At 45.8% G+C, this 26,023-nt stretch overlaps 2 protein-coding genes and 1 long non-coding RNA gene across 6 annotated transcripts in view; 1 reads left to right on the top strand and 2 right to left on the bottom strand.

Moving 5' to 3' along the window:
• The window catches only part of LOC119177046 (solute carrier family 35 member C2), a 56,309-nt gene extending 50,671 nt beyond the window's left edge, over nt 1-5,638 (bottom strand). For all 4 annotated transcript variants that reach the window (XM_037428407.2, XM_037428406.2, XM_037428409.2 and 1 more), the window contains exons 1-2: nt 5,109-5,638; nt 2,112-2,326 (exon numbers count right to left, since the gene is read on the bottom strand). In XM_037428407.2, coding sequence (XP_037284304.1) covers nt 2,112-2,326; nt 5,109-5,336 — 443 coding nt within the window. In that variant the 5' untranslated portion in view covers nt 5,337-5,638. The remainder of the gene's footprint in view (nt 1-2,111; nt 2,327-5,108) is intronic.
• A 241-nt stretch (nt 5,639-5,879) lies between these two features.
• LOC119177047 (uncharacterized) lies at nt 5,880-22,924 on the top strand. The gene is made up of 4 exons (XM_037428410.2): nt 5,880-6,057; nt 19,239-19,446; nt 19,776-19,895; nt 21,454-22,924. The coding sequence occupies exons 1-4, from the start codon at nt 5,998-6,000 to the stop codon at nt 21,654-21,656; spliced, it is 591 nt and encodes a 196-aa protein (XP_037284307.2). The 5' UTR covers nt 5,880-5,997; the 3' UTR covers nt 21,657-22,924.
• Nucleotides 21,475-23,273, bottom strand: LOC142775832 (uncharacterized). Its single transcript, XR_012887057.1, has 2 exons — nt 22,034-23,273; nt 21,475-21,929 (listed from the first exon to the last, which is right to left on the bottom strand). It is a non-coding gene; the product is annotated as an uncharacterized LOC142775832 (long non-coding RNA).
• Between the last annotated feature and the right edge of the window lie 2,750 nt (nt 23,274-26,023).

The following is a 26,023-nucleotide window of genomic DNA, read 5'->3' on the forward strand; positions in this document are numbered from 1 at the left end:
ACATGAGACCATTTGGGAACAGTTTCAGCGCAATAATGCGCTTCGAAGCAGATTGGCGCAGGAAAAGTGAATTGGCACAGCATGGCCCAAACGGCGCATCACTTCTACCCCTGTAATGTGCAAGCAATGCGCTACAAAAGTGTTTTTGTATTAGATCCCCATTGCGATGTCCCCTCTGAAGCTGAGATCAAGCCTTTGACTTCATGCTTGACAGTAGCTATGCCATTTGAGAGAGTAAACTAATTTAGTGTGTCTGGTCATCCTTGGTAGCATTAATTTAGGAAATCAAATGCACAAGAATGTCTGAGAAACAGACACAAATATAGAATTAAACTCAACATGGGCAAGTGCAGATGTGGTACAATTGTTCCGATGAAGTGCGAAAAAATTCAGTTTTAAATGTTTGACTTCAAGTTTGTTGTGTTTTATAAAAAGCTAGAGGCACATGCACATAATGCGGTAGAATGCACATAGCCCTTAAGCAGAATCAAAAGCCCGTCATTGCATGCACTTGCATAATCAAAGTAGTGCATGTTTGTTACTAATGTAAATACTAAATAATAAATGAGGTTTGATATTTGACAGCTAAAACGGAAACCATGAGGGAAACTTCAGCGACAGCTCTGGTGTAGTCTTGACCAAGTGGTACTCCTTTAAATGCCCTTACTTTAAAAACATTGAGCATTTTGTGCATCACCTTCAACTATGCCACAAGGAAATAAACCTTTCTTCACATAAAATTAGTTATTTCAAACTATCCTAGAATGCCTGTTGCAAGTACAGTTGCGAAGTGTCTCCACTATGCCATAATTCCTTCTTGCAAAGTTCCCACTACACATCTATAAAATGCCAAGAGCACCTGGCATCTGCACACATTGTAATGGATGGGCAGCTGTAAACCACTCATTCATTGTGCAATTCACGTGTTTTGATGCTTGTGCTACTCCACGATTCTGGTACGCGATGATTCACATGTTTTGATGCCTGGTGAGATGCTAAAATTTTGGTACGCAGTATTATGTACGTTGAGGAGCCTCCTTCCACTACATGACATTCTTGTAGCATTTTTTACAAAGCAGTTTCAAGCAATGGTGTGGCTCCAGATACAACACCTGCTTGCCACACGGAAAGCTAGAACTCGTTTCTCACCGCAGGTCACGGGTTCGAATCCCGGCTGCGGCGGCTGAATTTCTGATGGAGGCGGAAACGGTGTAGGCCCGTGTGCTCAGATTTGGGTGCACGTTAAAGAACCCCTGGTGGTCGAAATTTCCGTAGCCCTCCACTACGGCGTCTCTCATAATCATACGGTGGTTTGGGGACGTTAAACTCCAAATATTATTAATTATTATTATTAGAGCTCGTTTCTCACTCAGACTGGAAATTTTTCATCATTCATTGGCATCTACCTAAAAATTTTTGCTCCCGAACAGCAGCGATTTTTGACTCACAACCAACACCGCCGCAGACAACGGCGTGTGAAATGAGTTCTTAACACCATTGTGTTAACCTCCTTGTGTTCTGGCGTGGCCTAAAGCTTAGCTGCGGAATGTCATAGAGCAAGGCACAACAGCGAGCAGTAAGCAAGCCTGGGCTTTCATTCTAAGCATTGCTCTCATAATGTGTAAACCAATGATGGTCTTCTGCAATATGCATTGCTCTGGTTTGCTTTCCCTAAAAAGAGCCACATTTGCTTTGGCTAGACAAATAAATGTCTTTCAGGGGTCATAAATAAAGCATTTTACAATGTTCAGTGATTTCGATACTAAAATAATGTCATAAGACTATTTAGAGAAATGACCAAAACAAAGAAAGCATGAAAAGTTGTATGCCCAATGATGAAACTGTCAATAAAGATAAAAATTAGCAGGAATCCGAGAGACCAAGGCTGCATTACAAAGCAACCAGTGTCGACAAGCTTATAGAGAACAATGCTACCAAAAACAAGGGTCCCGTAAAAGGAGACTGACAAAGTACTTCTCGTAGTTCCTCGTTTGTTTTGTGTTACTGTATCCTACAAATGTATTATACCAACGTTCACAAGCTTCTACATTAGCAGTATCAACAACCTTAGTGCATTGAGAAATGTAGCCAGAACATGCATGAACACTTACAATGATACAGTAATAAATTCAAAGCTCCAGTTAGAAAAGCCAATGTCCAGCGCACTGGCTACTCCTGTGATCGCCAGCTGCTTGACGTAAACTGCCCAGCCAAGCAGAATGCGGGGCTTCCCAGTGAAGATCTGGTATGCCAACCGCAACAACCCTGACAGCACAAACTTCACCACTAGGTGGCAGATGACCACTGTCAGGGGGAAGCGGAACTCCTGTAAAGAGCACAACCAGAAAAAGTGAATTGTAAAAGATGCTAACAGAATACAAAGCCATGACCCTTCAATCACACCTGAACAGACATAGTCAAGCACATAGTGTGTTCATGAGAAAAGAGAAAAAAGAAAACTGAAATTCAGCAGTAGCACAAAACTACGAAAAGCTTTTGATGAGTAATCCCCCCAGCACACAATTTCTTTCCATAAGTAACAGTTTCAATCACAACAGGATTGGCTAATATAGGTACAGGTCAATATAATGCCAATGCAAGATATTTAAAAAAAGTCCTGCATACAAGTCCCTGACATAAGCTCGTGAAATATATTGCCTAAGCCATAAAAAAAAAAAAAAAAAGCAGTGACATGAAAATTATGCTACCATGTTGCTGAATGAAAAAAATATAGTCAAGGTAATTACAATTAAGAAATTCTATGAAACTACTAAATAAGAATGAAACCCCCTTCTAATGACACCACATAACAGTTCCTTTATAATAACTGCTTCAGAATTATGATAAATGACAGATAATGATAAATTAATAAAATATGGACAAGTTATCTAGAAACAAAATGAAGAAAGTTCAGTCATTTCGAAATTTGAAACCTGTCATTTCAGAAATTGATGATTCAAAAAACTGTGACATCAGTGTGTTGACAAAAAAAAATCATGCACTAAAAGAATCAAGACCTTTTGAAACAATGCAGCAGTAGCATTGGGAATTGTGATGTAAAAGTTACACATAGACGGTCGCACTGGACGAAGAAGAAAAGCCAAGGGAATGATGTGAAGTAAAGGGAAAGCAAGAAGCACCAAATGTGACAGGTCAGAGGAGAAGAAAACAGGTTCATAGAACTCAATTATGACAAAGATATGGCATCAGTGTACAGCCTTTAGTGACTAAATAAGCAAAAGAGAAGCACTAAGGTTTTTTTTGCTTATCTGTAATGCAATGGAAGCTTTTGTTTGTCTTTGCAGTCCTTTGACCAGTTCAATTTTACTGGAAAAGAAAAAGAAGTGCCTAAATTGATGTACCCTGACATGTATGGTTTAAAAGAAACAACACGAATGCACCCTGCCATCAGCCTTCACTATGCTGCCAGAGTAGACAATCTTTTTATTCTGTTGGTGTAGCCAGTCTGGCACACTAATGAAAACAAGCTCAGAGACAAGACTTGAAAAGTAGCTTCAGGCCCCGCCACAGCTGCTCTGTCAGGCACATCAAAACTCCATCCCGCCCATGAACACAAGTAGCACAAGGCAGCTCAAGTCCTCGTGAGCTATGAATCAAGATGCAAGTATGGTCTGAATGTGACCAGCTGCATAAGTATGGGAATTCCACGTCATGCTAATGTGCAAAAACATGTGTCGTATCGTATTAAAAGACTGTAATGCAACTCACAGAACAAATTGTAAGGACAGAAACAGAACATTTTTTTTAAATCTTTAGTGTCTTAGCAGAACTGTGTGGGCTGAAATAGGTCTACAACCTTGTCACCTGGTCCGATCACAAGACCCTCAAAAGGCTACAACCTGTACAAGAAGCTGTGGATTTTCTTCAACGATCTTGATCAAATTACCAAGATGAGGCGAAGCTTGAGAACTAATGAACCAAATTAACTCCTGATTTTTTTTTCTTCTTTCAACCATACAATTTCTCTGCCAAAGAGATTTTCATTGCAGGAACATGGCTGCGACTTCAGATGCAAAAAAAAAAGGACAATTGCAATAAAATCATACAAACATCATAGCCTCTCCTCCTTTCTTCTCCTCTCTCCCCTCAATCTGGGGGTTCTGCTGCGTGCCGAAACCACGCATGAGGCACGCCGTAATAGGGGACTTATGGTTCTAGCACTCTTTGATGCGCACCTAAATCTAAGTACACTGATATTGTTATATTTCGCTCACACGAAAATGAAAGCCGCTGTGGCCAGGATTCGAACCCATGTCCTTGAACTTAGCAGAGCGATGTTTTGATAGTGACACAATTTTTGCGACAAACTAGCTTGACTTCTGGCGACGATACACACTGTAAAGGGCTGGAATCCTATGATCTATCTCATTACTGCAATTTCACTTGAAACAGTCACATCAGTCAACGGAAGGCACCGACCAGCAGTACGGTTATAGTGGCTAGAACGGTTCTAGTACGGTCGTTGGCACAACCGAAGTGTCACAGTACAAGGTGAAACATCGAGCGAACTTCGTTCTCATTTGATTCTCTACATATCAGGCTGCTTTGACATGACCATCGACATGCGCCGGCGAGAAGACCAGCACTCGCCAGTGCAAACGTCGACAAGCTGTGCCACGCCAGCGTATCATCAACGCACCATCCAGCGCATCTAATTCCACAGTCAACCAGAGAAGCCGGCCAACAATTGCTTGACCCAATCGGTATCGCGGCAAAACACACTTTGCGTTCACACATCATTTTCCACATATTGTTGTACAAGTGCCACCTGGCCATAAGCACGGCAGACTCGATACTGCAATGAACAGATTGTTTTTTCGCAGAGCGATTCATGTCCGCAATGTTACACATGTGCACATGCCGTATAATACGCAGCTGCGTTCTTTCAGCCAACATAGGGAACAAATCTTGTAGACCACAATTTAGCGTCCAACACCACCGTCTGTGTTGCGTCGCAAAATTTGCTTGAAATATTTCTGACGAAGATTTCTGGGATCAGCTGTTGTAACATAGCAGCCGCCAAACTAAACCACCTACCACGGATGACGTTACCGCGTGCAACAAGGAGCGGTTCAAGCCTCACTTACCTTGATGAACCATTTCTGGTAGAAAGTTATCCCGATGGAAAAGCAGTAGTACAGTAACACGAGGCCGACAGTTTGCAAGGCAGTAGCTGTGTAGCGCAGAGCATGCATCCTGTACCTGGCAGGCTGCAAAGATTGGTTCGCGGCACCATGCAAGCGCTGGTAGCCGCTGAAATGTACGTAGCGTTTCGATCCGTCGTTGGACTGCACATTGCTGGCGGTCGCTGACATCTCACGTGAGTAGCACTGCCCGCTCGGTCCCTATGCTCCGACTACGCGGACTTGAGACACGACGGCACGATCCTGACAGCAATGCGCCACACAAGCGTGACATGAGGGTATGTGTCGACGATTTTGTTCCTCACTGCGACGCGGCCGACACTTTCAACCACTGCGCGAGATAGCGAGCCAAGTTCCAACTCGAAAACCACAGGCGGCACACTGTTGATGCACGCAACACTTGACGAGTATAGGGAACCAACGGATGTTGGCAGACACACACGAATTTCTCTCTCTTCAACAATTTTTTTTTACCTAAGAAGAAAAAGAAAACAGTTCTCATGGTTGCCTGCTAAATGCTTGTTGCGCGCTAAAGAAAAGTGTTTTTTCTTTTAACCGCTACTGCTTATACTTATTTTGCCTACAAATACATTAATTTTTTTATGCATAAATTAGTGTATATACATGCTTTTGTTATGTTTTTTTAAGTTTTTAGGACTACGAGAAGCAAAAACGAAACAACGGCTTGGCTGGTTCAGTGTTCTCAACATCACAGCGTCTGGGCGTCTGCTTCGGGAGTTGAAGGGTGACAAGCGAGCCGACCTGACGTGTAAAATTGGCCTTTCACGAAGCACTTCGACATTTTACGAAAGTGACATAGCTCCTGACAGTCATGGCTGCAACAACTTACGTTATTGTCTTGCTGGTGGCACTACTGGGAAATGTTGCATGCGTGAGTATTTCTTCATTTCATTCTTTCTTCACCAAGGCCTGCCTTGCATGGGGCGTTCGCGATCGCTCTTAATTATCGAAAAAAAAAAAAAAGTTACGATGATTGAGCTCGAACTAAACAAATTTTCAGCTTTGGCCTTCGCTACTCAGGGGCAGTTCTTTCATTTGTAGTATAGTTGTTAATAATTGTCTTTTCCGAAGCAACGCAGTTGGGGCCTGTGCAGTCGTTTCGCTGCAGTCGGCGCAGTCCTCGATAGACGAACCGGTTTTTGCAAAGAGGTTCTTAGGTTTCGGGGACAGAGAACAGGACGTCTCAATTGTCCCGATTACTGGGATCGTCTTGCCAGATTACAGTTGTCTGCTTCGCTGTGACAAGCGTGCATTTAATCCACGCATTCTGTTTTCGTTTACTTCTTTCTCGCTCACATGGAGAGAAGTTATACGCGCATCGCGAATAAGGAAGGAGAGAGTACGGTAAATTATTAAGGCCAAGACGGGAAACACAATGTTTATTCCTCGGTTCCTAGCCTGTCTTTCGAATGAGAGACGTGGCATTATAACTTTTTCGTTCACCAATGGCCGCCTGAGCGAAAGGCTGCTTGCACCCCTTTCCTCCTCTCTCATGGCTGGGAGGCTTTGAGCAGTGCTGCAGCGCCATGTTGCACGGCCTCTGCTCCCTCAGCCTCGCTCACCGGCTCCGTTTTCAGACAGCGAGTCCAAGGCCAGGCGAAGACGGAAGCGCGGGCGGATCTTTGCCCCGTTGCCGAAGGCGGCCGCCCCCTCCCTTCAGACGACTCCCTTGTGTCGACATTCGTCGCTGGGCCACTCTCTCCAGAATCTCCGTCACGAGAGTGGGCTGCGTGGCTACAGTTATCACCATTTAATTAAAAAAAAAATAATTGGGTTATAAAGCCCCGAATCTAGCAACGGGTCCGCAGTTGCACGGGAGTAGCTTGTTACAGAAAGTGAAGACATGGTCGAGCCGGTCAACCGAAAGGACAGCCGTGCCTTCATTGCTGGTAGTGCGCTGCACTAGTTCAAGTGTGACAAACCAACTCGCCCCAATCAATGCCTGTCAATGGGACACGCCGTTGCAGGCAGCTGGGCAGTAATATATTTGTTGGGGTTTACTATCCTATAACCATGAAACGGTTGTGAGGGACGCCGTAGTGGAGGGCTTCGGAAATTTCTGCCACCTTGGATTTTTTTTTAACGTGCATTAGCACCTCGTACAAGGCTGGTTGGTACATACCGATTTTGAACGAAGAAACAGTGCAATAACAAGACGAAGACGAGAGGATACATGTATGCGTCATCTCGTCTTGTTCTAGCGCTGTGTATTCTTTCAATGTGTAAGCACACGGGCCTCTACCATTTTCGCCTCTATGAAAATTGCTGCCGGGATTTGCCCTTGCGACCTTTGGGTCAGCAGTAGAGCACCCTGACCACTAGACCACCCTGGCGAATAGCGGGGCAGGAGGGGTCCCAAAGGAGGCATTCATTTTAACGTACACCCGAAACATTGTATGTAGCCCCAGCGTTTTTAAGTTCTGCCTCCGCCCCCATTAGAATGATGTCGCCAGAAGAAATTTAACCCGCGACTCCGTGTTCAGGAGTACCGCGCCACTGATGTACCGAGGTGGTGCTTACCAATTTGTTCAGTTTATAAATGAGCATGCAAATACACCTAATTTGTCATTTCTTGGCGCGAGCGTATTGAAGTTAGCATACGGGACTTCACAAAAGGCCGGAGCCATAGTCAGCCCAGGTGAACAAGCGCTTATATTATGCTGATGTTCAAATTAATGCTTTTTTGCGCTGGATCAAGTAAAGAGAAATTCATTCAGCAATTTTTTTTGCCTCTGTATGTCTGCATCCTCAATCAGCATTGTTATGTCCGGTGTTGTCGTCGGCCCATAGACGTACGCGTAGGTCGCGGTAGTCCAAAAAGCTCAGACAAAACAGGCCTCTGTCACTGGAAGCGCGTCGTGCGGCTCAAAGACCACGTGCGGCTGAAAGAATCTCTCCAAAAGTAAAGTTGCAGAGCGGTTCACTTCACGATATACTATCACATCATTATCACAAACGCTTAATTACATAGTGTCACTAGCCAACAAGTGCACAGCCTTAATCAATATTCAGAAGAAAGAAACGCCGAATAAATACAAAGCGTGTGCAGTACGTGCAACTTCGCTAAGACAGAATGTACTGCCGAGAAGACAAGGTGAAATGGGTAAACCAATGAATGTGGCAGAACGTTTTTTTTTTTTTTCATTTAAAAGGTTCTTTTTAGCAGGACTACTAGTGTGACGCAAGTGGAACGAAGGTGGTGGGGTTCTGAGCACGCCAGGCTTTTTTTTTCCTCTCTCTCTCTCTCTCTCTCTCTCTCTCTCTCTCTCTCTCTCCAGTATAGCCACCGCGCGTTTCTCGAAAATGTCTTTGCCCTGTACCTTCTCAAATTCATCATTTGCAAGGAAACTCGTTGCGTGTATGTGTGGCGAAATCATCTGCGGCGTTGGGTTTTTTAGCCTGGTAGCGCCTCGGCCTTGAATGCTGCTAGACAGCCGAATGATTGCGATCTTTCGGCTCTCTGGTAATGCGAGCTGGGTCTGCAACTTCTGCGCATACAGCCGAGTCGCATTGCGGCGGCCAATACACGGCTATAGTCAGCGTTAGATACGGGAATGGCGACGGGATGAAAAATCGTAAAAGAAAAAATGACGAAAACCGCTGACGGGGTCTAGAGAAAGGACGTTGCATGCCATGCACACCCTCAAAGGACGTGATAATGTCGAGAAAAAAGAAAAGTGCGAAGATGGGGAGTCGCGTTTTTCAAGATAAGAATGATCAGTACAGGATTGCGATGCAGTCTAGTAAACCTATCGCCATGGCAAGAGCAGGTAGTATCGAGCTAATCGGGGATATGAGAAATTTCCAAAGCACATGCGCATGGGTGACGCCAGAATTTATTTACATTAGGAGGGGGGAGGGAAGCGCACCTACAACGAGCGAGTTCCTTTAGGGGGGCAGGTAGTCTGGGAACTTATGCGTATTTTGACTACGCTTGCTTTTTTTTTGGGGGGGGGGGAGGCGGAAATTTTGGGAAGTCTCCAGCCCTTTCGAACTCCCAACTGGGTGCCGCCCCTGCACATGCCGCGTATCCTATGCGCGTAATGGCGGAGCTGTAGCTCGCTAGCTGCCACGTAGCCGTTGATGTTGAGGGGGGTGTCATGCAAAGGGTAGCCGACAGATGGTGTGCAACATATGTTTGCTCTAGAGTTAATTACTGCCTAGCCATATAGAGTAACTTTAATTTGCTCTTATAGTATGAGGTCCTCGACTGCACTGACGTGGTTAGGCCTTGTCAGGCTTCGCCATCAATGGCGGATGTGCCGACTCGCCCTACTTAGAATCGTGATTCGGTGCGTATAGCTCGCTGTTTGAGGTGTTGCGATGCCGAGCTAGTGGAGGTCGTATTTTCGATTCTGACCGCACCCATTTGAGGTAGAGTGCAAAAACTCCCGTTCACCTGGTCGGCCTGAAAAAGATGTTTTGCCCCCCATATACGATGTGCTTCATTTGTTTTCGAATAGGGGTCCCAAAAGTTTGTCGCCCCGAAGCTTTTTGTGTGTGCTCGCTTTGGGTCAAGCAGGAGCTAAGAGATTTTGAATATGGTCGGTGGTGCTTTCGGCACTCCCTCTATTCTTGGTCACTCCAGTCATGGCCGAGGGCCTTTGCTTCAGTGGGTGTCATCATGTAGTTTGACGCAAATATTTTTTGGGTCAGGCTTAAGGGCTCCCGTTTAACTCAAGAAGTAGCGTCGCCAACGCAAAAAAAAAAAAACGTTCAGTTCGCGCGCATGCGCATTGGTGTCGACGTTATTTCCTTGGGGCCCCAAAATAATTGGGCCTCTATTTGAAAACTCCCTATTAGTATATCCAAACCGCGCAGAAGTTCGAGGGAACATCCATGGAGGCCTCGAAATGAGAATCGTTCAACAGAGAATATTGACTAAGAAATCTTAGCGCCACAGAACGGAAACAAAAGAAAGAAACGTAGACAACACGAGCGCTACGTGTTGTCTACACGAGCGCTACACGAGCGCTACGTGTATAGCGCTCGTGTTGTCTACGTTTCTTTCTTTTGTTTCCGTTCTGTGGCGCTAAGATTTCTTAGTCATGCATCGTTACCAACCTGCCCAACTCGCCGCACTCATCAGAGAATATTGCTGTAGCCAGCGTTCCGACGAGTGAACTTGTCTTCGTCAGGGCAGCAGCTGCCCAACGTGGGAATGATTGGTGTGAATAAACGACTCATAATTAATAGGTTGTAAAAATGAAAAAAATTAACTTTTAAACTAAATAGCTTAGTGGGCGTACTTAAGGTGACGAATTGCAGTTTGAGTTCCCAAAATGCGACCAGTTCGCAGACGGAAACATATTGGTCCTATGATGAGAAGCTACACGAGTTCTTCAGTCGAATTTATTGGGCGCAGCGCGTACTTCGACTTTCTTGTGCATATATTGGCCATTTCTTTGAGCTGTCCAGACCAACAAGTAAAATCGTATGTGTCACATAAGGAAGGTAATAGTTTTTCCATCGTGAAATGCGATAGTGAGATTCTCGCGCCCTGAGCACTTTCATTCGGTAACCCGCACGGTTATCCCGTAAAACAACAAATCTGCAGGCGCTGGCAACGTGGCGTCTGCGCGGGCTGTATTTTTCGAAGTCTATGTTTAGGCGGTGAAGGACGGCGCAAAGGGTGCGCGTGTTTTCACAATATTAACTCATCGGTGGTACCAAGCCGTGACCGATCCTCTCAAACCACAGGGCGTGTTAGGCCTCCGTTCTCTCCCGTCGGCAAAACGGCTTTGGTTATTTTCTCGCGGTGGCGTAAGGCAAGGAAGCTGACGCAGGATCAACCGCTTCGCTGCCCCAGGGCGTGCTTACATCAGTGCTGAGTTAAAATAGCTTATTGACGATTGTCTTTAGAGTCACGGCAGTCATGCAAGCACGCTGCCATGTGGCTTCTGATTCGCTGGTGTCCTATACTTTATCCATCGCCCTGTCATTTACAAGCTACGATGACTCGCACCGTTTTCCACAAGCACAGAGTTTAATCAGGCACCGGAAACTTGGCGATAGTATTGGTTTCAAGGAACATGCACAATCGTATAGCAGTTACCGGCCAAGCGTCTGGTTGAACAGAGCAGCGCCTGCTGAACGGAGTGAGGTTGATGAGGATGTTCGCATTTGTATGCTTTCACAAGGTTTTTCAAATAAAGAAATTCATTACTACCGTAAAGAACTTTTCTTTCGTTTACACGTCTTTTTTTATTTCCTGTTTTGTGAATTTTAAATTATGCAAAGCGCGGGAATAGGTTGACGAGTTCGTAGCGCTTGCCTCCGCTCTTTCTCGCCACTCGCTCAGCGATATTACAAGTTAGATCGCGCTCAGTTATCTCGCTTGATTGACGTGCCAATTACGGAAAGATAAAGACGGCAAGTTGTGGCGGACAAAGAATGGAAGCCGCAGTGAGATGCGCCGAACAAGTGAACCACACATTTGTCGAAGATGGCTTAATCGGGCCACACATGTTTTCGCGGCTCTGCGATGTGTTAACCCGGGGATTTCCAGTTCTGCGAAGGTTTTTCAGGTTTCCTAGTGGCAACGGGTGAGCACAAGTATTTGGACCTATTGTTTTAGCATGTATTGATTTTGCATGAGTACATGAGTAAACCCAGTTCTCTGCAAGCCTGACAGCAAGTGCCGTGCCGCTAGACTATAGTTGATCAAAACGGCAGCCAAGCTGCTCAGTCGGCAAAGTGCATTTAATGAAAAGCTTGGGATTCGTGTAAGCTCGGCTGCATAGTTGTAGCTTTTTTTTTTTACTTTTGGCGCGTAGTTCAAATAATGTCAAGCAATTGTAGGCTCCTTCCTGTTCACGAAATTCATGTAGCCGCAGTTTGAAGCTTTGGAAGTCTTTACTTCTAATAGTGTCACTCAAATGCATGTGATGGGCTAAACGCTTCTAGAAATCATTACAGGGAATGTCGCTGGAGCCAAAACCAACATTTTGACAAGGGAACTTTTCTTTGTCAAGGCGACACTGTTGCCCTGATGAGGACTAGCCAACTTGCTGAAATACTGTTTCCAGCGACGTTCTTTCTCGAAAAACTTCTGATCGCTTCAAGCCTCTCCGTGCTTCTGAACGTCAGTCTCGTTTGGTGCCCAAGTTCTGTATGAAAACTGTGAGACATCATAACAAACGTGATTGAGTCAAATACGACGTCTCCTATTCGTGATTGTTGATTGGCATTGGTTCGAGTATTCTGGTTCGGGTATTCTGGGTATGTCAGTAGTAAATTAAAGCTGCTTTTATACATTGACACTTTCACACTACGTGAATGTCTTCGTTTTTTTGAAATATAAAACGTGCAGTAAAAAAAGTCAATTTTATTTGCGTCGATCTAGTTTCGTCTTACTGAGGAATCGGCCAGCTTAACTTACGCCATATCAGAACACACGAACAAAATAAAAAATAGCAAAATTTCACGAATGGCCGCATCGCCTAATCGGCCAGCGGACCCGAAAGATGACACGAGCGCATTCCGCTTACATGCGAAGTGGGAAAGGAGAGCTTGCGCGGCAAGCCTTCCTTCTCGATTTTTCATCCTTTCCCTCTATTTGGTGGCCTCACCAGTGATGTCACGAAAGAAATGTTCTAGGCTGCTATGCAGGATGATCCAAGCTTCTTGGGCAGACGAGTTGCTGCAGGAACGCGCGTGGCGTTTGAAACAAATGTGAGACATTTGCGGCGGTTATCAAAGATACTACGCCGCGTGCGAACACTTTAGCGCCACCACTCAGTCAACGTTTTAAATATGCAGCGACGTCAGCGTGATTGCCGCGCTATCTTTTTGCCAACTCAGCACGCGCCGTCCCACAGGCGTGTTTGTGGGCGTTTGTCCTCTTTCGGATAGGTTCTTTCGTTCCACCTGCAGCATGGACATTTCCATTCTCGAAGGCAGCAAGGGTGCTCATGCAGAACTCTCGTGCTGCTCGCTTCGCTTCTATCAAATATTGCAGATTAATATTAGGACAGGTGGCCTCTAGGGGCACTCGCATCATGGCGGCAATGCAGCTGTGGTTGGATACGTTGTGAGCGCGGTGAAATATAATGCGAGACATCGTAGCCATGTGGCGATATCACTTTTACTTGAGCGTGCATGTGTGCATAGTCTGTGCGATAAAGCTGATAGATTAACCGTGCTGCACGACTTGGCTACTGCTCCTTGGCAAGAGCGAGCGTGGTGGGCGTACCCGATCTGTGCCGTGGGCGTCTGTCAATCAAAATGATTGATGCGTGAACTCGGATACAAACTTGTTGATTCTGATAAGGCCCCAGTTCAACTCGTGACCGTCATGGTGCCGGTGGGACTGTCAAGCGTTCGATGGTGTGAATGCTGAGCGGCAGCTTCATTGCATATAAAATAATTTGGTGAGCTTGCACTACTTTTACGAGGCCGGGGCCATAGAGGACCTTGGTATATGACCTAGCCTTTTGCAGCTTAAGTTGGTCGGCTGCTCAAGTACATGGTCGGCTTTGAAGTGAAGACCGCATCAGCTGTCTTATTTAGGATTACACTAATTTAATAAGGCTTAATGACCATTACACTGAGATGTTTTGTCTTCATTGATAAGGTTTTAATTAAAGGACAATGATCTCGGGCGCAATTAGCTTGGTCATGATTAGTATGGAGCTATTCAACGTAACCCTCATTAGCACTATAGCGATTGTCGTTATATTATTAAGGGATAATTACGATGATTTTGCTTAACGTGCACATTATTAACGTTGCGTTAATTAGTAAGATGTAGTTAGCTCATCAATTAGCATGTTTTGATTAACCCAGGTCTAGCCTTACATAGCTTCATTAGCATGGTCTTAAGATTCGGCGTAATTACCTCGGCCCAGGTGTGTAGCCATAAACTTTTTTCGAGTGAGGGGGGGGCACTGCCTTGATTTCGGGAGAGGCACCGTTTTGAAATAGTCATTTTCCGCTCTTTATGCCATGGCGAAAAAAAAATTGCCGTGGCGAAAAAAAAACAATGAAACGCAGCGCGCTGAGGGGTGGATTTGACGTTTTCTTACTGTTGGCCCATTCAAAAGGGGTGTCCTCCGAGCTCGGAAAGATCCTGAGTTTCGTGAAACTCGTGAGAAACTCAGTCGATCCTGCATGGCACACCTGTTCGTGATTTATTTCCAGTAGGATGCCCGGGAGCCGCTAGTGGTAAAAGCGGTGCTACTGCTGCGTATCAGCTAGACATGTATATGCTATATACAGTAACTCTAGTATCAGCATGCCACAGCGCATACATGGGAGTTTCCGCCACCTGGTTTAATTCCTTAAAGATGCGTTGACGACCATGCTTCAGGTATCGACACCTCAGACATGAGTCAGTGGAGGCGGAAATGTCGTAGGCCCGTGTGCTCAGATTTGGGTGCACGTTAAAGAACCCCAGGTGGTCAAAATTTCCGGAGCCCTCCACTACGGCGTCTCTCATAATCATATGCTGGTTTTGGGACGTTACCTGGGGTTCTTTAACGTGCACACCCAAATCTGAGCACACGGGCCTACAACATTTCCGCCTCCATCATAAATGCAGCCGCAGCAGACGGGATTGATTCGATCCCGCGACCTGTGGGTCAGCAGCCTAGTATCTTAGCCACTAGACCACCATGGCGGGGCATCGTCAACCCGAATCAACGAACCAGTTTGGCCTCTTAACCATATTGGCAGCAACTATGGTGACGGGGCTCTTCATCAACGCAGTATATATATATATATATATATATATATATATATATATTGGAAGCATAAGAAAGGAGATGACAAGGACTTGAAGAATTACAGGCCGATCAGCTTGCTCTCTGTAGTATACAAGCTATTTACAAAGGTAATTGCTAACAGAGTAACAAAAAAAAACATTAGAATTCAATCAACCAAAGGAACAAGCAGGATTTCGAACAGGCTACTCAACAATTGACCACATTCATACTATCAATTAGGTAATAGGGAAATGCTCAGAGTATAACCAACCACTATACATAGCCTTCATAGATTACGAGAAGGCGTTTGATTCAGTAGAAATATCAGCCGTCATGCAGACACTGCGTAATCAGAACGTAGATGAAGTATATATAAACATTCTGGAAGAAATCTACAGGGGATCAACTGCTACCATAGTGCTTCATAAAGAAAGCAACAGAATACCAATCAAGAAGGGTGTAAGGCAGGGGGACACAATCTTCCCAATGCTATTTACCGCGTGCTTACAGGAGGTTTTCAGAACAGTTAGGGATACGACTTAATGGAGAATACCTTAGTAACTTGCGCTTCGCCGATGACATTGCATTGCTGAGTAACTCGGGGGACGAATTGCAACTCATGATTACGGAGTTAGACAAGGAGAGCAGAAAGGTGGGTCTTAAAATTAATCTGCAAAAAACGAAAGTAATGTACAACAACCTCGGCAAAGAGCAGCGCTTCGAGATAGGTAATAGTGCACTTGAAGTTGTAAAATACTATGTCTACTTAGGGCAGGTAATAACCGCAGAGCCTAACCACGAGATTGAAGTAACTAGAAGAATAAGAATGGGGTGGAACACATTCGGCAAGCACTCTCAAATTATGACAGGTAGATTGCCACTATCCCTCAAGAGGAAGGTATATAACAGCTGTATCTCACCGGTACTTAGCTACGGAGCAGGAACCTGGAGACTTACAAAGAGGGTTCAGCTTAAATTGAGGACGACGCAGCGAGCAATGGAAAGAAAAAAAATGGTAGGTGTAACCTTGAGAGACAAGAAGAGAGCAGAGTGGATTAGGGGACAAACGGGGGTTAAGGATATCATAGTTGAAATAAAGAAGAGGAAATGGACATGGGCCAGGCATGTAGCGCGTAGACAGGATAACCGCTGGTCATTAAAAGTAACTAACGGGATTCCCAGAGAAGGCAAGTGGGTTAGGGGGAGACAGAAGGTTAGGTGGGTAGATGAAATTCAGAAGTTTCCGGATATAAATTGGCAGCAGCAAGCACAGGACCGAGTTGACTGGCGGAACATGAGAGAGGCCTTTGTCCTGCAGTGGACGTAGTCAGGCTGATGATATATATATATATATATATATATATATATATATATATATATATATATATATATATATATATTACTCGGAATACCATACCGCGCTTCCTCGGAATACCGGGGCAGCGGCGAGCGGGGCGTGTGGCAGCATTCGGCTGTGCTGCAACGTCGTCAGGCATGATGGACGGCGGAGGTAGAGTCCGGCTACGCAGTTCCAGGGTGAAAAAGAGAACCAGCACCTCCACCACTTGGTAGTACGCGTTGAGTCGGCGACGCGTTTATTAAAAAACGAACACAGGTCAACCGCTCAGCGATCCGAATCGGAGCTATCACGAGCACGAACCACAGTCCTCTTTCCGTCTTTTGCAGGCACTGCTAATTGCACCCTATCTATTCTACAATATATATATATATTCAGTATTGTTTGTTGGATTTTTCGGACTTCAAAAATGCACCATCAAGCTTCCCATTGCACTAATGCAAATTCGCGATACAGATTTTTCGGACGAATTTGTTTCAAAATTTGATTTTTCAGAATAATTGTTTGTTTTGAGCAATTTCTTCTTGCGTGTTTTGAGCTATGCTGCTTGATTTTGAAAGCCGCCATGTTGGATTTTTTTTGTTGGCGTAGTTTCGTTTGGTTCGCAGTGGCTAGTTGTGTGGCCTTCAAGATTGGAAGCGCGCACAATCTTCCTGTTTCGGAGGGCATGTCTGATCTTCCTTGGCTAGCAAAACGGCAGAACTTTTCTCTTTCAGTCAGCCTTATCATCATTAATACGCTGGGAGGTTGTTTTTTTATGTTCTGGGCGCTTGTTTTTCTGCTAGTCATTGCGCACGTGGTCGTGTTACTGGTGTGTCTGTGTTTGAGCTGTCGCGTGCGTCACATGCTTACTGCTGTTCGTGATTTCTCAGTAGTACTCCATAGAGAAATATACTATCTAAAGAGTGGCCACTGGAGCCTTTCCGCGGCCCAGCATAAAAGGGTCTGACCAACCGCTAAATAACCTACCCATGCTCGCTTTTACTCCTTTAAGACATGTAATGTCCGCCTCTGGAGGACAATCAATACCCAAGTTTCGCATCTATTTTTTGCAAAGAAGAAATTTTATGATTTGTGCAATTTTCCATATCCGCTCTACATGTCCCGCAGATGACTTTAATGTCTTACAACTGAAAACAATAAGTAAAGTCTGACCAGAAAGTGTTGTCTTTCTGCATTTGGTTTGCACAAAGAGGCACATTTATATGGTTTAGATGTGCTATACATGTAATCCCATTGTGGAAGCATGAGTGTGTAGCCTAGTGGTAAAGACACTCGCTTACGGAGGATGAGGTTGCGGGGTCAAATCCCAGCGTTTGAGAGAAAAAAGTTCTGTTATTTTATTTATGCTGAAGACATTATCGGGTCTGACCAACCACTCATGGCACTGAAAGCAGCGCAGTAGCTGGGTCCTACGGGAGTGTCTGCTCTTTATATATGTTTGTCTATGAGTACTCTGTGGTAACGGTGCTCGGCTACTGACCTGGAACACGCGGGTTCGTTGCAGCCACGACGAGAGCGTTTTCACGGGGGCGAAATGCTGTAGGCTCACGTACTGTGCGGTGTCGGTGCAGGTAAAAGAAGCACAGACCATGTTGTTAAATCCCACTAAACAGGCGGGACGTTGCATGCATTTTTTTGCGACCGGCATCAAGTTTTGTTTGCTCGGCTCCATGGAGCCACCAACTTATCCGCCCGCAACGGTCGGCGGCTAGCCAACGATGTTACCGTAGCCCAAATAGAACCAAATTTGCTCATCCCCAAGAACAGCATGAATCCTGGCATTATTGGGGATTTCTTAAAATGCGAAACAGCTCTTTGACTAGCCTGTGTAACGCTGTCCCTCCGTACCAACGTGCTGCGCGCCGCGGGTGTTGGCGCGGTGCCAAGTAGGTCACACCGCTGCTGCACGTAGACGTCACACTTCCCTCGTAGTACTCGCTGACGTCACTCACTTCCTCGCCTGCAGCGCGCTCGCCGATGCGCCCGCAGCTGCCGACTCGTCGATTCAAGCGCAATAAACGTGACGCGCGCCTAACGTACGCGTTGAAACATGTCTGTACTTGTCACCTACAAGATCTATGCCAGCCATCGCTTCAAACGAATCTTCGTCCTGCGCACACCGCAGCACCCGCGTTAGCGCCGTTCAACCTTTGGCGCCTACCGTGCGCAAAGCTACCGCTTTGCATCCCATCACGGTTATGTTGAGGAAGATGGTCGATGATTTTAGGTTTTTCTAATAGAAATAAACTTCATTGTCGAGGCTTGACCATTTTGGGACTATTTCGCGGTCCCCGTCAAATCCAAAAATAGGTCGGTGACTATATATATATATATATATATATATATATATATATATATATATATATATATATATATATATATATATATATATATATATATCACAAAAAGTTTAAAGGGGAGGTCTCAACACACTGTTGTAACTTGTTTAGACGCACATGGCACTAGATTAAAGGTAGCGAGTAACTTTGTAGGGAGCATATGCAGTGACCCTTCACGGCACTACACCGCACTGACGCGCATGACGCGGTGCGTAGCTAGGGTGACTAACTTATCCTTCGAAATTTTCCGCTGTTGCACTGTTTGTGAAATTAGCCAATACCTGTCACTCCTGCTTTCTGCGTAGTTTTGACGACATTGCGAGGGAAAGAACAAAGGATTTTTGGTGGTTTTTATCATAGGGGTTTAGATACTTTGTTGCATGTAGTGTAATAACTGTCTCGCATGTTCACAAGAGTCCTGAGTACAGATCGGCAACATTTTTCAACATTGTGAAAAGTGCTGTATACGGCTGTTCAGTTGTTTTGATTCTCTGTTATGTGCTTGGCTCGACCATGCAAGGCGTAAATATCTTGAAAAGATGAAAGTAATAGCTTGGTATCCTACGATTAACCTAAGAGAATCTGATGCTGTATACACAAACAAAAATATGTTTGGTTACTGACTATCGGTATTTTTTCTCGTGACCAGGCTCAACCGGACAAGACGATTACCCACAAGGTGACGTTTGACATCGCCATCGGTGATAAAGACGTTGGTAGCGTTGTACTCGGCCTTTACGGGAAAGTGGCCCCAAGAACTGTGCGCAATTTCGTCGCTTTCGCCGGAGAAGGCTATGAGGGCTTGAAGTACGAGGGCATTGGCTTCCACAGGGTCATCAAGGACTTCATGATTCAGGGTATGTTCGTGCACGCCAAAATGCATTATCTTTCCTCAAATACCAGAGCTCAGTTGCTGTCTCCACGAGCCTCTCTGAGAAAGCGTGGGTAAAGTGCCTCTCGACGTTAAAGGATAGGAAGTGAATGGTGAAGAAATGATTGTGGCCAGAGGATAAGGGATCGCACAGTAGACTCTGCATGTCTCGTATGTTCACGAATCAGACGTTAGCGTTTTAAACGAAACCTCTAGGCCGAATTTGTTCTTTCTAGAAAATATAATTTTGGGCTGTGAGTCGCAGACATGTGCGGAACGGCTGACGCCACTGGCTGTGGTTACTGTGTGCTGTAGGCGGTGACGTGCAGAAGCAGGAAGGTCGTGGCTCTATCAGCATCTACGGCCGCTACTTCGACGATGAAACCTTCGCTCTGAAGCATGAGGGACCTGGCACGCTCAGCATGGCCAACGCTGGTAAGCATATACCCATAAGCGTGTGCAGGGTTCTTCTTTAAGGGAATGAATTAAAGCTCATCGCAGCCTCTCCCCCTCTATTAAATCAATGTATGCGGCATACTTTGTACCCTCCCCTTCTTTGTAACAAGGAGAGGCCCCCTTCCCCTCCCCACCGCCCCGCCGCGGTGGTCTAGTGGCTAAGGCACTCGGCTGCTGACCCGCAGGGCGCGGGTTCGAATCCCGGCTGCGGCGGCTGCATTTCCGATGGAGGCGGAAATGTTGTAGGCCCGTGTGCTCAGATTTGGGTGCACGTTAAAGAACCCCAGGTGGTCTAAATTTCCGGAGCCCTCCACTACGGCGTCTCTCATAATCATATAGTGGTTTTGGGACGTTAAACCCCACATATCAATCAATTCCCCTCCCCACCGCTCACCGTGCAACTTAAAGGTGACACCACTCCTACACAGCCGTCCAGTGACCGTGCCCTTGGTGCTTTTAAATATTTGAAAATCTGGTGACTTCGCAGCGGAGCTACTTAAATTAATACGCTGCATATGTGCCGGATAAAGAAGACTAAGAAGGAGGACTTGAACAGCATAAAACTGCGCTTACGTTTGTTCGCAGTGCTTGCTTTTGGGAGATGCGCATTTAGGTGTATTCACACGGGACAATGTATGAAGTGTGTGGACTCGGTGATATCCGCCATTTCAATCAATATGACCACAGTGAGCTGAACAAGCGCGTTGGCGTTCCTTCCCTTGCTGTTAGGATAGTGCGCTGCGACTGGTCGGTAGGTTGGCATTCAGTGCGATTATCTCTAGAAACGGAGGAGGCAATATTTAGCAGTATATAAAATACCATCTCGATGTTTATGGTGACTTTAGTAGTCGCGTTGAGATAGTGCGCTAATACAGTTATAGTATACCGGGCTTACCGGGATACCGGACGCGCCGTGATAGCGGGATCGAAGTGCGCGTGCTAGGTACGTATACGTACGTTACCTGTACCGCTTACCGTAGGCGCGCTATTTTTCAGATTTAACGTTACCGTGGTAGCGTAGGTGTACGTATAGTGTACTTACACCGTGGAGGCGCTCTCGGACGCCCGCTTCGAAGAGATTTTGGCGAAGTTGTAATATTCACTTTTTTCGCAGCAAGCGACTGTTCAAAGTGGCTTCGCTTCCCTTCAGTTAGCTTCGATTACAGAGTATTAGGGATAAGTCTGCGTAGTTTTTGAAATAGCTTCCCATTTCGAACGCGTCTAGGCCTCTGGCCTAACTGTTGTAGGCCCGTGTGCTCAGATTTGGGCGCACGTTGAAGAACCCAAGGTGGTCGAAATTTCCGGAGCCATCCACTACGGCGTCTCTCATAATAACAACGTGGTTTTGGGACTTTAAACTCCACATATCAATCAATCAAACATTAGGTTTTCAAAATTGGTGCGGAGCGACCCACTGTGGTGTGCCTCATAATAACATCGTTGCTTTGGCTCGCAAAACGCAAGCACTTCTGTTTGTTGTGGCCCCGCAACATGTGACAGTGACCACTCTGCTGTGTTTATCTTCTCCCGTGTGCAGGAAAGAACACGAACGGCGCGCAGTTCTTCATCACGACTGTAGCCACCTCGTGGCTGGATGGCCATCACGTGGTCTTTGGAAAGGTAATCGACGGCCTGGACGTGATTCGCAAGGTGGAGAACACGAAGACCGATCGTAACGACGTGCCTGTCGAACCGGTCATCATCAAGAGATCCTCGGTTGAGACCCTGGTATCCATCTGAGCCGTACAGGGCCCGCGTGCCATGCCATGCCGTCCGTCGCATCCCGATTGGTAGCAGGCGCCTGCTGTCCATTTTCGGGCTTTAAGAACGACAAAAAAAAAAAAAAAAACTGCGTTTCTTTCCGTGATCGCGGAACTTGTCACCGCGGCGACCAACTGGCTCGACACTTCGGCTTCTAGCTTTTTTTTTAGACGCTTCCGCAATTGAGAAGAGGAATTGCCCTATAGTGTGCTCACAAAGGAAACCAACGCAGCTGCCTGGTAATGTGACAGCCTTATTGAATGATGAAGAACGTACAGCGCGAACACAAGACAGGAATACTAAAGAAGGGACACAGACAAGCGCTGTAAGCACCATCGCTCTTCACTCTTCTAAGCCTTATTGACCTGCCTGTGTAGTGCGCGATAATGAGTTTTACCTTTCAGTTGGAAAAGTTGTCGATCAACTTTACGACCGCTCGGTTCTTTTTTTTTTTTGTCTCTTCCGCGTCGAAAATGTCATTGAAACTGTTATGTATATGTTGCAAGCAGCATTCCATTCGCCAGAGCGTGCTCGCATCGTGCAAGAACAGTCGCTGTCGATGGTTACGTGTATCCGAATGCGTGTTCATGCCAGTCAATTTACGTGTTCGGTGGCGACGAGCTCGTCCTCAACTCACTGCCATCACAAGTTTACCATATAAATGACATACGCCTATTTATTTCTCAGAAATAAATATATTAGACATAATCAAAATACGCACAAGAAAGCCGAATGCACGTCATGACAGCTAGTGTAGGTTTCGCGCGTTGTGCGGCGTGTGAAACATGGCAGCTGTGTCGTCTCTTGGCACAGGGTAAGTTTGCAGGGTAAAAAAGCGTCGTGTAGCGGCCTACACAACTGTAAGACTTCTCAGAGTGACATTTAGCGATGGTGCTCACTTTCTTTACTGGGTACTCTCTGGACCACTTTAAATGGTAAGCGTTGTTGGACCAGACAGTTTTGGGAAACTTTTGGACTGCTGGGATATAAATTTACGATGGTCATGTGCAATTTCAAGAGTCATTTCAGTGAACCTACGTCGTCATCTTTGTCCAGTAGAAATACTCACTTCGGTCATCTCGAACCAAGAAGTACTGGACCCGCAAGAGCTTCGAACAAGCCCAAACGTGTCAATGTTTACACTAGCCTCAACCTGCCAAATTTTTGTCGTATTTTATATCTGCTTATACAAACTTTCTATATAATGCTCTATTCTTTGTACCTTCAAAATAAATTGTTGCAAATCACGCGTGGCCTCGGCTACTTCTTTTTCTCCTATTGTGATCTCCATTGCGGTTTAACAGCTACAACATGGTAAGTTGTTCGTACTTTAATGGAATGGAATTTCAACGAGAGTAAACATTGCTTTACTGCACGATTTCTCAAAGTGGGCTCCGCGGAACCCAGGCGTTCTATGAAAGACATCCTGGGGTACCGCGCGCGGCCTGAACCGGTGAAACAAGCTCCCGTGTTACTCTCATTATCAACCAATTTATTTATGCAGACAAGCAAACTTGCATTCCACTTCGCATATAGTGGCACCATCGCACGCCGCAGCCGCACATCGGATATCTGCGGATAACGAGAGGACCCACGTGACAGCAGCACTAAAGACTCGTCGTTTGCGCACCACGAAATTTTCCACGATTTGCGGACCCGTGGCGACAGAACGCGCGGAGCGCTGGTGATTCATTCTCGTGTGCTTTCAAACCAGTTCAAACGACGATAAAGGGGCAATAAGACGAGCGCATGGTGCGTCGGCGATCGCACGGCACAGTTTTCATACACGGTAATTTCCCACTGCTCTATGCCGGTTTTGTAATTAAAACGCGCAGGAAGTGCTTTGATACGCGCAAGACTCGTCGATTTGTGCTGGCTGTGGGCTACGCGAGTGTTTAGGGTTAACTTTACGACCGCTGACGACTGGCGTGCTCCATTTTTGTTTCGGAAAAAAGTAACAGTACGTTCGGCGCTTCGCTCGTACACTGTGTTGTGCCCGAAGCGTGCTGTGGGCGGTCGCTTGGGGGAAATCGCAGCTCGATGTATAAATCTGGAGCTCTACATCAATGGCGCTCACCTTTCATTCTAAAGTAAGAACAACAGGCCAACGCAGACGCTGTTAATACTGTGGTTGCGTGCATCGAGAGACCTTCTCTCTCCCCTTATTTCGTTTGTCGTCATGCTCAAGAAAAATGTAGGGGCTCCGCGGCACTCTGGAAATGCCGTTGGAGTTCCGCGAAGTCGGAGAATTTGTGAACGCCTGCTCTAATTGAAAATGTATTGTATACTTAAGTAAGGAGCAGGGGACACCATAGCCGGATAACTCGACCTGCCAGCGCCAAAAAAAAAAAAAAAAGAAACACAGAAATGCGAAAGTGGGGAAAGAAGTGTCTTTAGCAACGGAAAGTGACTGATAGCAAGCTGTTTATTTTATAGAATCAGAACTATAAACCAAGTTTCCTACTACAGCTCTTGGGCAAATGCGCACAGCTCACATACTGATTCGGCTTCAAGCGTTGCCGAAGCTTATAAAACACCAAACCTATTTGTCAGGGTAGGCTTGGCCTCAATGGGGCTCAATCTGAGAAAAAGCTATAGCTTTCGTAAACAAAAACTGAGCAAACGCAACTGTGATATACAGGGCGTTCTTTTATACTTTTATAGCTCGCATGTTTTGTTTTCTTTGTAGTTACACCTACGTATAAGCAAGCCGGATGTCGTTTTGCTTCTTTCATACACGCAGCGTCGCCGACCCGGCACCAGGTTTGTTTTGGTTACGAAGGAAATTAATCTGCTCTGCAATCACCAAGAGACCTTCGTCAGTTTGTCAAACACTCAGATTTAGCTCGGCCCAAGGTTTGAATACTTGTGCAGCAGCGCTCGGCCCTTGCCTTCCGTCATGAACCTGAATCACGTCTTTCCAATTTCGCTTCTGTGCGCTATCGGCTGCGTGGTCTAGCCCTCAAGCGTGCATGTTATCAACGGCGCGAATCTTTAGCAGTCATTGCCGACAAACTGGTGCTGGCAAAACAGTTAGAACGTCGAAAGTGCACCGCGAAGGACAGACCTTATGCTTTGTGCGCACTAGCGAGGCGGGCCAACCACTGGTGTCGTGAAACGGTCGCTTCGTTGGTGGTCGTTTGTCAAGCCAGCCGCCGTGTGTAGACCACGCTGCTCGTTCTTAGAAGCGTAAATACCTTGCCGGGTAACAGAGCGGCCTGTTAGCCAGCTGTCTGCTGGCCGGGTGGGCGACCGACGTCAGCGAGAAAACATGAGTGAAACTGCTGTCATTTCATTGGATTGTTCATGTTCTCAAGACTGCCATGTGAACCACGGTGTTGCCAAGTACCTGCTTTTATCTCTATAGACTCTTAATCCTGCAGAAGAGTCACCAAGCCAACATAGTTTTTATTGATTAGGGGCAAAGTACTTTAGGGCCGAGGCTTGTCCATCCTCGTCCGCGGTGTCCGTCACGAGAAGACGCGAGAATGTGAGACACTAAAAAAAAAAAGGTTTAACAATAGGCTAATCTCAATCATAATTGAGACAGTAGAATATAAAACACATACAAGCACAAGCTCTTTATAATAGTCGAAGGCTTCAACAGAAACATCATGGACCTTAGGACCTGGCTTTATCGTCGACTTTTTGTGTCCCTTTATGTCACTTCGGGAAACGTATGGTTACTCAGCCGTATACGATACTCAATGCTTCGCGCACTCTTCATGATTCAACCCACAGGTCGCGGGATCAAATCTCGGCTGCGGCGGTGGCATTTTCGATGGAGGCGAGAACGTTCGAGATCTCGGTAGACAACCATCTGTAGTTCCTAGATTTGGAAATTAGTGCTGGGTTTGAGCACGTTTATTTGATGTACAAGACATGTATTGGAAAAAAGTTATCCTGCCATATCATAATTTTGATCATACGAAACTTACAAAAAAAAAGCATTGAAAAATCGCGCATGTTGCAGGCGACTAAAAAAATTGTGCCAGCACAGAATGAAGGAAAGCGCGAATTTACAAATAGAGTGCCTGCAAAATATATATATTTTTTCAAACGAGGTCTTGTTGGCAGTGGCGGAATGTTGCCTGAAGGAGATAAACAGCCCATGGGAAGTGAGAGAAAAGAAACAAGAATCTGGTGGTAGTGTTGCCGTACATGCACATGGTATAGCACATATATTGAATCAGTGGTTCCCAGCATAGGGTTGCACACAGGGGGAGTTGCCTCCCAAGTCACCTAAAATGGGGGGGGGGGGGGGAGTGCAAAGTTTGCCCTATACATTGACATAATAGGTAGTGTTGAGGCTGCTACGAATCTTCACCTATCCTGGAGAAGAGCCC

This window comes from Rhipicephalus microplus, chromosome X (assembly GCF_043290135.1).
Source record: "Rhipicephalus microplus isolate Deutch F79 chromosome X, USDA_Rmic, whole genome shotgun sequence".
NCBI lineage: Eukaryota > Metazoa > Arthropoda > Arachnida > Ixodida > Ixodidae > Rhipicephalus > Rhipicephalus microplus.

Bases quoted from the DNA above. Each gene is read 5' to 3' on its own strand.
- LOC119177047 (XM_037428410.2), top strand. From the start codon at position 5,998: ATGGCTGCAACAACTTACGTTATTGTCTTGCTGGTGGCACTACTGGGA. The intron at 6,058-19,238 runs GTGAGTATTTCT...TCTCGTGACCAG, and splicing joins TACTGGGAAATGTTGCATGC to GCTCAACCGGACAAGACGAT. The intron at 19,896-21,453 runs GTAAGCATATAC...TCCCGTGTGCAG, and splicing joins GCTCAGCATGGCCAACGCTG to GAAAGAACACGAACGGCGCG.